We start from the raw sequence: 14776 nt of genomic DNA on the forward strand, positions 1-14776 counted from the left end.
CTTCAGAAACAGCACCCAATGAGAGTAAATAGAATTACAGAATAACAGAATTGGAAGGGACCTTGGAGGTCTTCTAGTCCTACCCCCTGTTCAAATGGGACACCTTATACCATTTCAGGCAAATGGCTGTCCAAATCTCTTCTTAAAAACAATGTTGGAGCATCTACAACTTCTGGAGGCAGGTTTTATTGTTTTAACTGTCAGAAAATCTCTCCTTAGTTCTAGGTTGTTTCTCTCCTTGCTTAGTTTCCATCCATTGTTCTGCCTTCAGGTGCTTTGGAGAATAGATTGACCCACTCATCTTACCTATTGGAACATTGCTTCCATATTACTCCTAATCCTTCTTTTCATTAAGCTAGACATATCCAATTCCTGCAATCATTCTTCATATGTTTTACCCTCCAGCCCTCTAATAATCTTTGTTGCTCTTCTCTGTAGTCTTTCTAGTGCTTCAACATCCTTTTGACAGTTAAAATTAGATGCAATATTCCAGGTGTGGTCTTACCAAGGCATTATGAAAGTTCTTGGAATAAAAGATTCTGGGCTATGACTGTATGGTCCGTTTATCCAGGTTCCAGGAGACCTATCAGATTACCCAAGGTGAGCTGTTGAGTTACTATTAGCAAGGTACTCTCATTCCTTAAGTGACCAGCCTACAGTATGTACATACAGCCTAAAGGCTGCAAATCTGCAACCTACTATTTTAGACTTTGTACTTTATTCAAGGATAAAGAATTAAACAACAAAACAACCATTGTTTCCAGGACAAATAAACATAATTTATTAAATTATTTAATAGGTAGGTCAGTAAACTTTTATTACAGTCTTTGATCAGCATATTGGAATGTTTTGAATATGTAGTAGAAATGGACTGCAATGTCTTCTAACATTAGTTTGCAGTAAGAACAATGAAGGGATTGGGTGAAAAGTGAAGTTATACTCAACCAAGACTTAGGAAGATAAAGCCAAAATCCACAGCCTTGTATTCAATAAAACAGAAAAATGAGGTTTGGTAGTGATGCAGCTTGGTAGATAGGGCTTGATCGCTTCACACAATTCCTTGACCTTCTCATAAACATCATCCTCAAAGGCAGGTAAAAGTTACTTTTAGAATACCAAATTAGCTTATGCTAAGCAGCAGTGATCCATTTTCTTCTCCCGACAAGTTGAAAGTGATTTTCATAAGGGGTGGTGGTGCCACAGCACTTCTTGCCTCCAGGAAGCTGAGGAAAACTCACATGTGATGTTGTATCACTGAGTCACAATTTCCCTGCCTTGCTCCATTTGATGGCTGCTGTTTTTAAAGCGGCTGCCCTTCATAAGTGGAACTTGACAGTGCAAGAATGGTTACATATGGGAATGTAAAAAAGCACAGGATGACCAGAGGTTACAGCCTGTGTTCTTCTGCATACACTCACAAAGAGAGAAATACAAGGCATGAATATCTCCCATCTTGATTTTGCTAACTGCTATTCCCCCTTTGATAAACGTCTATCACTATTGGCATCAGTATCATAAAATGTATTCTTGTTGTATAACACAACTCAACTATTTTTCCACATCCTTTCTTGTTCTAATTCGGTGTACAGTATATGAAACATTGTGCTTGGCCAGTCCAGTCAGGATTTTAAATGGTAAAGGAGAACCCAAGCACTGACCAATCTTCTTTAAGTAACCATCCAGTCCCTAAGATTTGCAAGGACTTCTGGGAGGTCCTGAAAAAGGGTCTTTGTTCTTGGAGGAATCCAAGAGTTTTTTTTATATCTTGGGTCCTATAGAGCCATGGCAACAGTTCAACACTGATCCAGATTCATAACCATGCCTGAAGAATTTTTGGAGTTTCCACTCAAAATTTGGAGAGCTCCAAGTGATCAACAAACATTAACGCTAGAGAGGCTCATGGGCACAGAACCAATTGGGGAAACATGGTTTGATAGTAATGATAATAAAAAAAAGGAAAGAAAACTGGGGTAAAGAAAATGCAAAGTAATGTAATGAGCACTAAAATCCAGTAGAACAGAACTTCAATTTAACAGATCTCAGTATATTAAACTTGCATGTAACAAACCAAATCTCTGTGGCGATTTACATCATTTGTTGTCCTACAAACTTGTCACACATTTGTCACACAAATCACACAAATGACATCAATTGCATCAATATATATCATGTGTTTCACGACTTCATAATGCAAATTAAGTAAATTGTTGTGATAATATAGAGGAGGTTCTTGACTTGTGACCAATTACAAGATTATTCAAAATTACAACAGACCTACTTACAATCTGGTTTCAAGGTTCTGATGTCCTGCACCCCCTGTGGTCATGTGATCATATTTTGGGCACTCAACAACCAGCCTGCATTTATGACCATTTGCCCTGTCCTTGGTCATGTGACCAATATTTATGATGATGATTATTTTTTTACTGGAAACCAGTGTTTACTTCCCATTTCTAGCAAAAAAAACACACCACCCACTGGGGACAAGAGAGATTTGCTTAACGACCACTGCATCCACTTAATGACTGTGTTTATATTAATGGTCTTTTTTAAAAAAGGTTGTAAAATCAGGTAAGGTCATATGTCATGCCAAACAAGTGGCATGACTTACAACTGTAATTCCACCCTCAGTTATGGTTATAAGTTGATGACTCCCTGCACTGGCATAGTTAGTGTACTCTTGTGAATAACAGACACTGCCTGCCCCATTTGTTCAATTAAAACAAGTTTTCCTACACATAATACATAATTCAAAACACCCACAAAATACGTGTTGATCCAGGAATCTTCTTGAATTGTCTACTAAAATTCTATTTATAATTTCCCATATGAATCTATATACTACCAAAACTCTTTATGTCTGTGTCCCTTAATTGGGCAAAACAGTGCCTTATAGAACAACCATTTTTGAACCAAGTTACCTCAAAAGGGCTAACTTGTAGAATGTGTGCAAAGTCCAGGACCCGTGACTCCTGTGGGCCTGAAATTTGGCAAATTAATGGTAATTTCTGTGCTGCCACACCACTGCCCAGAGGTTTAGTAGACTGGTCCTGCCCTAACCCTCTGGAGGCTGGGTAGACGGGCCTCGCCTTTGGCCCCTGGGGATCAGGTAATCCAGTACCACTATAGCCCTCCAGGGGCTGTATAGAACAGTCCCATCATTAACAGCCAGAGAGCAGTCAGCCACAAACAAGCTAGGAGAAAAATTGGAAGGCACTCCTACTCCTAATGTATTTTGCCCTTGATCATTCTGTTTAGGCAAAGAAATATCTCTGAAACAATGACCCAATGGGTTGTCTTGTATAAGGTAAAATGTGGCTGTACCTTATACCTCTCAGACCAATTTCCCAGTTTCAAATTCACAGCCAGGCATTTGGAGTCTTTACTTGTTCCTTGGAATGCAAATATTTAACACTGAACATCCACATTGGCATTCATCTTTATTAGTGTTTGACTTCCATGTATAATATTATGTGCTACATTTAGCTCACCTTTCTTCCAAGAACTCAAGTTAGCCTATGTGAGGATCTCCCTTGATTTTATCCCCACAATGGCAAACCTATGAGGTAGAGTAGACTGACAGAGAGCAGAGGGATTAGCCTAAAGTTGCTGAGACTGATCTTGGTTGTGGGACTCCCTAGTCCTAATCTAGCTTTTTAACCACTATATTACACTGTCCTGCTTCTAAGTATGAGTGAGTGTCAGCTGGTGGGAACAATTATATACCATCATTCTTTTTGATCAATTGTTCTGAGAAGCATGAAGATATACTCCATACATCTATCTCAGAAGCACTATGTGCAGTGTTGCGAGAATGCTGAGACTGTCTTTGTTGTATTTGAACTGAAACATTGCTTTGTTAAATGTTGATTTCTTTAACCCAGTTTATCTTACTTTCCACAGAGGCACCTGGGCCTCTGCATTCACACGTGATAGACCTCCTCCTCCTCCTCTTCCATGGCATGATTGGTATATCCCTGCTTGTGGACAAGTGTACTCTGCCGTAAGATGTTCCAGTGACTATTAGTTTTTGCTGTATTTGAAGGCGCACCAACATACTTCTGCTGTTTTGACAAAATTGTTCGACCATCTTTTCCCTCAGCTGCTACATCTTGTGTCTGTTTCCTCTGCAGGTACTTCTCAAAGGCATCTCTTCGGTAAGGCCCGTTTGTTTTTACAGACATCTGCCTTATTTCACAACGATCTTCAACCCTGCATGCAAAATGTTAACAAGAGTAGTGAAGAACAGGGTAGAACTGGTTCATGCATACCCAGCCTCTCCAAAGGATGTTAATCAAGGTCTTTGGAAGAAAGCTTGGCATAATATTGCATTTATACAGTATTAGCATAATTCCTATCAGGCCAGGAGCCAGAAATGGTTGAAGATCAGAGGCTGCTAAAAATACAGTGGGAAAGAAGACAATGATTTATTAGTACAAAATGAAAAGATCCTAAATACAAACTCTTTAATATGCTTATACTTCATTATTCCCTTTATTAATACTAGGAAATGTCTTTATATGCTTTAAAAATGAGCTACTTTTAGGAGGTTTTGACTGCCTACTAAAATTCTATGATCTTTGCCTTAAGGAAAATATAATACATTTCTCGCATATTTAATTAACCTGTTAATAAAGTCACCTGCCAAAGGAAAATCAATGCGAACTATTCCACCATCTCTTTTCCCTTATCCAATACCCTTGAGAATCATAGTTTTGTTATAACTTGGGTATCACTTTGTATATCAGCAGGGCAAATTGAAAGAAGAATCCAATTTACCAAGCATAATTAATTAGAAATTTATCTAGCTTAAATTGCTCCTCACATCCTTTTCTGGACTTTCTGCTTATCCAAAAACTTCTGAGGGATATGACTCCAGGCCTGCCAAATCCTAGAAGATTGCCTATATTTGTCTCTTCTTCTCATAAGAAGAAACTGTCTAGTTTCTAGAAAAATATTTGTAGTTCCATCTTGATACCCATTAATTTAGATTTGGAAACCTCAATATTTTGAATAGAATAGAATAGAATAGAATAGAATAGAATAGAATAGAATAGAATAGAATAGAATAGAGCTTTTTTTGTCTTTTTTCCTTTTTTCTTTCCTTTTTTCCTTTACATTAGTCTCTGTTAGTTTGTATTTTCTTTTCAAAACTCTGATATGCAAAAATGTTTATTCCAGCATCTTTAACTTTAATGACCAGTACATGTCAGTCATCTCTATATCTACATGTAGTCCTCGGCTTACATCCACAATTGAGCCCTAAATTTATGTTGCTAAGTGAGAAATTTGCTACATGAGTTTTGATGACTTTTCTCACCACATCGGTTAAGTGAATCCATGCAGTTCTTAAATTGGTAACACGGTTGTTCCACACTGACTTTGCTTGGCAGGAGATTGCAAAGATTGCAAAAAACAAAACATGGCTCCAGGACATTGCAACTGTCATAAATATGAGTCAGTTGTCAAGCATTTGCATATAAATCATGTGACCATGGGGATGCTGCAATGATCATAAGTGTGTAAAATGGTCATAAGTCACTTTTTTCAATGCTGTTGTAACTTTGAATAGTCACTAAATAAACTGTTGTATAGTCTAGGACAGGGGTAGGCAACCTTGGCTCTTTTATGACTCGTGGACTTCAACTCCCAGAATTCCTGGACCAGCCTGGTTGGCTCAGGAATTCTGGGAGTTGAAGTCCACAAGTCATAAAAGAGCCAAGGTTGCCTACCCCTGGTCTAGGATTACCTGTATGTGCCTGTATACTGGCCTTAACAATTATAACAATAGATTACAAGAGAAGAAATCTTATTTCTTGATAAGCAAATGGATAAAAAAAAAAAACCCTGCCTTCAGAATTTTCCTTACATTTCCGTAAGGAAAAAAAAAACATTAGAAAGGTCAAACTTATTTTTTTCAACGAGAGCTGAATATGCACTAAAATCCAAACTAAGCATTCAGTTTGAAGGCAAAGGAAGAATTACAGTGCTCTCTTTTTTCCATTACCCCTACTCATTACTTTTGATAAGATTATATATAGGATGTGATTTTGGCCCAAATTGGACTGAATCAGGGAACAGAACACAGGAGTTTATGAAGGACATGCATCCCAATTAAGGCATCAGTGTAACAGCTGTTTCTATTCCTGATAATGGGCCGAATTTAAGCCATGAGCAAGAAAATAGCAGTTTACCCTACCCCAAACCCCTTACTACAGAACAGGCAATCTGTAATGCCTGATTTGTCTTCCTATGAATTGGAACATTGTCTAACCCCATAAAATGAACATGTAGGATTCATTCATACCATATTCATGCATGCTAACCAGGCAAGTATTAAATATGCATGTGATCATGACCACTAAACTTCATTGCAGATTAGCAAGAACAGAATAAGGGTACGATTGTACCATTCAGTACAGTTCATTTCCCCACAAGCATCTACCAACCCTCTTGGCAGGCAGACATTTGTGGAAGACTGTGACAAGGTGGAGAAACTGGCTATCAATAAGAACAGTAGCTCTGGAACTAATGTGATGTGCATAACACCAAGATCCTAAAGACACATTCCCTGAATCCAGTTGCACAATGAAACACATCGTGATATACTTGACATTCTTAGATGCCCTAAAACTACCTTCCATTTAAAAACAGAGGTTCTTTTTATAAATGTCAAATGCCTGACATTTTTGGACCTTTTTTTTTTTTAGCACTCATGTTATTTCAGTGCCCCGTCACTGATCTTTGAGTTTGCATTCTTTCTGGTCCTTTGCCCATTGGAGCTGCTTCGTCCTGTTAGTTATGGCAAGTCACAGATGTGGTAGATGATTTCCCAATCAATCAATCAATCAATCAATCAATTATATTTATTCAATCAATGACCAACAAAATTTAAAAGAACAAAAACAGAGTGAAGCAGATAAACACAATAATATACTAACAACTAACAAAATAAATCACATAATATAATATTCACTCCCCCATTACTGTGTTCTCAATATTACTTTCACGTGAGGGGATTTTGGATACTTGACAATCAAATCCCAGGGGATTACAACAGGCAGTTGTATGTATGAGCCCAAATATCTAGCGATCTAATTGGAACAAGTGAAGTGAGAAAAGCAGGGCACTGAAGTCAGAAGATGCACAGTAAATATTTTGGCAAAGTGAATTTGCAAGTGAATATTTGGTATTGTTTCTTCTGTTTTCTGAGAAAATACTGTACTGAAATGTGATAATCCAATTTCTTCTCCTTCCAGGATATTTGAAATGTACTTTGGTATTTGAAAACTATGGCCACCACATAATGTAAGGTTGCATGATTCTGCAACATAGTTTATTTTTTGATAGTTTGCTTTTGTGCCTTTCAGTCAGTGACTCCTGGAAACTATCTGGATGAGTCCCTATGGTTTTCTTGACATGATTTCAGAAGTGGTTTGCCATTGCCTTCTGCCAAGGGCTAAGAGAGAGGGACTGGCCCAAGATTACCCAGCAGGCTTTGTGCCTAAGGCAAGAATAGGACTTATGGTCTCCCGTTTCAATTTGATGCCTTAACCACTATACCAAAATGGCTCTTTTTATTTTTAAAACTGTCTGGGTCTCACAGGCTATTCTTCAGCTACTTTCATGGGGCTAGAAGACTTGGTGCCTACCTAGTCCAAAGTAACAGACTGAATATATATTATTTATACATCTGTCCCATAACCTTAGAGGGTCATCCTGTATCCCAAAATAATTAAAATATGTTAATAGGAGTGACAAAACAATTTTATAGGTAGATATATCTGAGTTCCCCAGAAATCTGAAGTTGGGAAGAAGCTCCTCAAACTATAAGTTGCTTGATATAGATCCAGACTGGAGGTCTGTGGGAATTCACACACTTACATCAGCAGGGGAGGGATAGTAAGAAAATGTTTTTAGCAATCAGCATACTGCAGCTATATTTCTACAATCAATTTGGTCTCTATTATGGTCAAAGATCAGCATAAGCAGAGTGAGATACAGTCAATGAAAAATGTTTTTGCAAAATTCATCTCGCATGTATTTCCTAGTTCTTGCTTTTGTTGTTCCCAAAGTCCACTTTCTGGTTATGGGATGTGTTTTGTTGGTGCCTGTTTTAATGTTTACCTCACTTTTGCAGATATTTAGAAGACTCTGAGCTGGCTGTAGAAGAAAAGAAATTCCCCTCTTGTTTTATAGCAAACTCTGCAAAACACACTGCACCAGAGACAGGCATGGCACTCGTGCCTAGAGAGATGAATACAGTCTTTTTCATTGTTTCCTAAACCTCCCCACTTTACAGCATAATTCAACATGCAGAAGAGACACATATAATCCTTTCACAGCAAATATGTTTGCTTCAATGCAGATTTAACTGTCAAAATGTCTTTTTCATACTGCATCTTCATATGCCTCTCCTTTATACCCTGCTGTTAGTTAATTAGGTTTATATACTGTGTTTCTTCCCAGAAGATGAGCATGGCATATATGGGAATGTCTCTTTGTTTTAAATCCACAACTCTGTAAAGTAGGTTGTGTTGAGGGGAGGTATTTTGCCACTCTGAGGGTGGATGTCTGAGGCTGGTGTTAAATCTGGTTCTGCAGTGCTAATGCAGCATCTTCACCATAACACCATTCTAGCTGTGGAAAAATGCAGGAGGAAAAATATAACTGAAGCATTTCCAGGACAAGGAAATCAAGAAAAAAATCATCCTGGCTATATCATATTTATGGTGATGGTCAGCAGTGATGCAGAGAAGCAAACTGAATTAGTTGGTTCTACTAGAGCAGTGTTTCTCTACCTTGGCAATCTGAAGATGCACGGACTTCAGCTCCCAGAATTCCCCAGCCAGTATGATGGCTGGCGAATTCTGTGAGTTGAAGTCCACACATTTTCAAGTCGCAAGATTGAGAAATTGCTGTACTGTGCTACAGCAATGGCTTCTTGCTTTCACCAGTTGTTGGCAGGTTGATGCCTTGAACAACTATAGATGGTTAGGGTGGGGGAATCCTTCACTAACTCATGTTCACAGCAGATGTGGCTGTTGTGCTGAAAGATAGTGTGTCTGTATATGCAAGGGAGATGAAAATGAAGACAACTGACAACATAAATCAGTCACTGCAGCTATACTTCCCACTTTGCAGCATATTTTTAAACAGAAGCTACTTAAAAATGGTAACCAGAATGACGCTTTGGAGCAGAATTCCCTTCTTCTCTTTCTTCCTCCTTTCTTTCCTCTATGTCTATGAAAAAACCGCCCCTCCCTCTGCCAATATTTCACATGTAATCAATATTCATAGCGAGATCCCAAATCACTGCAGACAGAAAAAAGGCTCATGTTGCAAAAGCAGCTGACCAAGACAGTTTCCCCCCACCCACCCACTCCTCCCTGTCTCGCTTGAATTAGCAGCAAGCAGAACAAAGACAGGAACCTCCAACTGAATTCTCTTGACATTTTACCTTGCCCTGCTTTCCATCCCCAAAGGGTGGGAGAAGGGATACAGGGAGTGATGAATTTCAACATATCAGAAGAAGCCCAAGTGATAGTTTGAGAGAAATTTCAGTCCATATGTTTTTTTTTTGTTTTTTTTTTTCTGGCTGGAAAAGATCACACAAAGTCATTCTATTTAATACCTGGTTTCTTAAAATGTGTTTTGGGGAAAAGATAGGGAGACAAGAATAGCCATCCAGCCACTGGAGGGTAGAAACTACCAACACCAAAAGTTTTCTAAATGCTAGGCAGTCCTGCTGAAAGTGTGGAAATGTGCTCTTTACCACTTCTATTCTATTTTTGGTGGCATAAATTCCCACCCATACTCCATACAAGATGTGAGTCTAGTATAGAGGATCCAAGCCAGTTTAGTATGGAATGTGTTGATAGGTTATTAGAACAACAACAGAAACTTTGATGCCTTACATCTAGACAGACAACACTGATTCCTCTAATGTTGGAATCAACAATGTTGCTGGTCCAGATTTTCTTTGGTATCTGGTATTACTGAATTTGATTTCTTAATTTGAAGGATTTGGAGGATTGTGTGTGTAAAAAGATCATGCATAGTCGCCCACCATCTTTATCCTCAGAATGCATCTAACTCCAAAGTGGATCTGAGGCATCTTAGGAAGTAATAAGGGTAGGGATCCAGAGACCAACTCAGCTCCACAGCATTTCCTTTAAGATATTTTCTCAGAAATCTAGCAAGCCTAACTAGCCAAAAACAGCTGGCTATTCTTAATCTAGCTCAGTAGTTGATTGGAAAAGCCTTATTACTTGACATCTTTTCTTTCAAAGATGCTAGACATTTTTTCCAGATAAATTGTCTAGCAAAATGTGATGGGCTTGAGATTTAGTAATGGTATGTTGGAATGACCTTGGGAGACTGGAAGAAGAGATGCTATCAAGGGAACGAGAAAATAAAAGTGGAGAAGGGAACTCACTGTTACATAATGGGCACAGAAAGAAAACGAAAAGAATTCTCCCTGACTTATCAGACTGTGAAAAAAAGAAGAAGATTCTTTTAATGAAGTGTTACAATAAAATAGAATAAGCTCATCTTGTGCTTTTTGTTGGTCTACCTGGCAAGGATGACCACAAGCTTCCAGGTCTGAAAGTACAAATCTCCTGCATCTCTTTTTACATCTGATAAATGAGGAAGGATTCTTTGTTGGTTTTGTGTGTGGTCTGTGTGTCAGTGTCTATATGTGTATGCCCATTGTGCAGCTGTGGGTCCTGCCTTTTATCTGATCGTTCTTAGGCAGCAGCTCTTCCTCCCATCCCCCAAAGTTATTCCCAAATACCATGACATATCTTCAGGCAAGAATCTGACCTAGATCTAACATGATCTGCTGCTTAGTTAGGAACTTCCCACATGAGTGTCTATGGAGATTCTCAGTCATCCAGGTTATGGTTCTCCCAAAGAGGCTTTTTAAAGAGGCAACTGGACTTGCTTTATCTTTCCTCAAAGACATTTCGCTTCTCATCCAAGAAGCTTCTTCAGTTCTGAATGCTGGTTCAGAACTGAAGATGCTTCTTGGGTGAGAAGCGAAATGTCACCAAGTAAAGACAAAGAAAGTCCAGTTGCCTCTTTAAAAGGAACCTTTGGGACTCCCACATGAGTATTACGATAGAAGAAGATTGTTAGTATGAAAATCACTTTGTGTTTTGGGCATCTTTAAAAATGTAAAGTGTGAAGGCAACAAACATATTTTCAAATTTTCACACGAATACACCTGGTAGGAAGTTGGGGATAGTAACTGACTACATGCCCTTCTAAAATGCCAGATTTCTTGCTAGGCAATATAAGAAATAGATTATGGCAAAAAGGTAGCAAGTAATTATCAAGCCCAACACCTTATAAAACAAGGTTTTAAAAAACTTCATGGAAATCTCTATTTCTCCTGAGCTACGTTTTAAGAAAAATATTTTAATATTGCTTGAAACATAATGGATGTCAGTAAGTAATTCTATAATTCAGGATGGTAAAACCCAGACATCATAATTTAATGGTTGTGTGAAATCTTAGTTCTCCTAAATTATTAACCTCCAAAGCTCAAGGGATTTTCTAAACTTGTAAAGGAGAATTTTAATGTTTTGAAAAATTTAAACAAAATAAGTGAAATTATTGTGTAAGATGAAAGTAAAGGATAAAAAGCTCCACCTTTTCCATTTTTCACAGTAGAAAACCATTATCATGATATTTCTTTGGAAAAAGCTGCAGGGGTCATTGCGACCTAAAATTTAACAGAAGCATGGGCAGCCTCTGAGTATGTTGGAAAATTATTGCTTTTAATCATACACGCATGTATGTTTAAGAATGTATCAGGTGCACAAAAATCTAGGTGGGTGTACCAATTTCCAGAATTCTCAAAAATAGCAATTCTTTCTGGGGAATTTTGTGAGCTATGAAGGGCCCAACACAGAAATTGTTGCCGAAACATTAAAGTGTAGTCACATTTAATACATAATCTTCCTATGCAGGGGGGACAGGAGGAATGAAATGGAAAGAGAAATTGCTAGAAAATAAGTAGTATTAATGAAAAACAGTGGAAAAGCACAGACATGAGTGCTGGAGTGAAAAGATTAATCTTGCCCTTTGCTTTGCTCTTTTGACAAAAAACTCAATTTGTATTCAACATTACAAAAATTGCTAAGTGTTAGAGAATCTCTTGAGCATGATCCTTATTATTTTTATTAGGAATTGGCAAGGATAATGTGGATTTGAAGAGAGAAATGTCCCATATGTAGTTTTCAACACATATTTTATATTTTTGACTTAAATATAAAAAAACGCAATTTATTTTTATAAGAGACACAATTTCACCGATAAACTAGATGTTCAATTTAATAGAAGTAGAATTGACTATAGTCATGGACCAATTCAGAAACAAAAAAGAAAAGTAATTGCAACACAGCAAGTAAAACCTATGTTAAAACTTAATAAATATAACACTGATGTGGTCAAATTAGGTGGAATTTTATCATAGCAAAACAAAACACACTCACATTCAGAGAAACAAAAATCACAGTTATCAGATGGTAATACTCTGTAATTGTAAATGAAATACATTTGGGTGTCCTGGAAATCTGTCTAAATAGAGAGTTATTAGCTAAAACTGGGCACCTATATAATTGCATTATAGCAAAACATGGGTTAATGTTTCAGGAACTCAAGGGCAAAGTCTTTTTTTTTAAGTGGGAGACTCCATAATTTCCCTTCAAAGACAGATGTTGGAAGGGCATTAAATTTTACCAGATTTGGGTTGTTCTGAATTTGGGGATTCAGTTAGTGTTATGATTTAGCTGAAGGCACCACGTCATTCATAAAAAAATAAACAGCTAGCTAAGCATTTCTTAGTGCCATATTTCAACAAGGCACAGTTTTGCTGCTAAATCCAAATATGTAACTCCCATATAGAGACCAGCTTGAGGCACTGGGCTAGAAACCAGGAACCATGAGTTTAATCCTACCTTAAGCACAAAGCCAACTAGGTGATATTGGACTGATCACTCACTCTCAGCCCTATGAATTAGCAAGAGCAAACCATTCCCAAAAAATGTTGCCAAGAAAACTGCAGGGACTAATCCAGGTAATTTCCAGGGGTCAATATAACTCAAATGCACCCCCCCCCTAATAAAGACAATGTGGAATTTGATTGACACAGAATGAAGAGAATTATGCTACAAAATACTAATGAAATATGTGGAATTAGGCTAATAGGAAGTACAAAAAAGGATGCCAAAGAATGAGATGATATTGCCTGTACTGTATAATGTACTCATAGAGAAAAAGAGAGCTGAAAAGAATCTAATTGAAGAGAGCAGGGAATGGCTAAAATTTCAAGGCATTTAAAAAATGAGAAAGATAATGGGAATAGAAAATTATTTCAGATCTGAGAGAAAAGGACTGAACTAGTGGCCCCGTTTGTGCATGCGCACAGGTGCTAGCACCACCGCTGTGCACTTGCCTGTTTGTGCCTGCATGCACACTGCACACATACACATTTCCCCGTTCCTCCTGGGCCGCCAAGCTGAAAAGGTTGGGGAACTCTGGTTTAGAGGTTTCAGTGGAAATTATAGTGATACATTGAAGAATGGAATTGAAATGAATGCTATAAATGTTTATGTCCAAGAAAAAAAGACATGAAAAGGAGACACCTAATGTAAAAATGCTGAAAGGTGGTAATTTCCGTATGCTAGGAGATTTGCTGTGATAAATAAAAATGTTGCAATGTATTTAAAATAGTTCTTAATAGCCTATGTTTGATATATGCTTCAGCTGCTGTTTGGCTCTGTGATTTGCAGCCTATTTTTGATTGATTTGAAAAATCAATTTGATTTAAAACGATATGGAATAGCAGAGATGCAATCATCACATATCCTATCAAGTGTCCCACTGTGACATGTGCTCAGATGCTGTGTGCTGATTGCTTTATAAACCTGGCAACCTTTATGCCATGTTTATGGCTATATGCCCATTGAGCAACTTTTGCATTTGAATATACTGTGTATATATAGCAGCATAACAGCGCCTCAGGAAAAAATGAGCTCCAGTTTAGATCCTGTCCTGCAAACAGAAACCTTTTCCCATAAGTATATCTTTGCAATGATTACAGTGGGGAGGAGAGGAAGGGGGAATAAGTACTTCAATGTCACGATCATGATTACATCTACCTACCTACCTATCTACCTACCCCTTTCTCTCATTTATCATCTATCTATCTGTCTGTCATGGCCCCATCGGAGGCTAGTTCAGAGGAGGAGGAGGAGGAGGAGGAGGAGGAGTTGCAAGTGGGACCATCCGACAGGAATGACACATCTCCCTTGGCATGTTTGGAGAGGCCAGGGGCTGAGGACGATGCTGTCCCAGGCCCCTCAGGCATTGGGGAAGGTGGTCGACCAGATGGAGAGCTGCCTGGCTTCACAGACACAGGGGAAGATCGGCTGCTGACAGGCAATGGTGCTGATAGGCAGCAGATCCCCTCTGATGAGGAACAGCTGCCTCCTCCACTCAATCCAAGGGCATGGAAAGCTGAACATAGAGAAGGGCTGCAAGGTTAGTTGGGAGAAGGTCACCCCAGCCCTCCTCACAAGGAACACTTGGAGTGGACTAACTTATGAAGAAGCCATGGGAAGTTAGTCTTTGCCAGGAACAATTGCTTGTTTTGGATTACACTCCCCCGGCTTTGACTCATGTCTTTTTGCCATGCTTTGAGGACAGCTTTTCACCTTTGCTTTGAGGACTGCCGTTGGTCTTGCCCTAGCCTTGTGGACTGCTT

At 38.5% G+C, this 14776-nt stretch overlaps 1 protein-coding gene across 1 annotated transcript in view; it reads right to left on the bottom strand.

Annotated features, from left to right (window-relative positions):
* Positions 1-766: 766 nt before the first annotated feature.
* LOC120313835 (transient receptor potential cation channel subfamily V member 6-like) overlaps positions 767-14776 on the bottom strand; it is a 112112-nt gene continuing 98102 nt past the window's right edge. The window contains exon 15 of the mRNA XM_039356181.1: positions 767-4212. Within this exon, the coding sequence (XP_039212115.1) occupies positions 3924-4212 (289 nt within the window). The 3' untranslated portion in view covers positions 767-3923. The remainder of the gene's footprint in view (positions 4213-14776) is intronic.

The sequence above is a fragment of the Crotalus tigris genome, unplaced genomic scaffold (assembly GCF_016545835.1).
Source record: "Crotalus tigris isolate CLP2741 ecotype Arizona unplaced genomic scaffold, ASM1654583v1 scf7180000018790.500841, whole genome shotgun sequence".
NCBI lineage: Eukaryota > Metazoa > Chordata > Lepidosauria > Squamata > Viperidae > Crotalus > Crotalus tigris.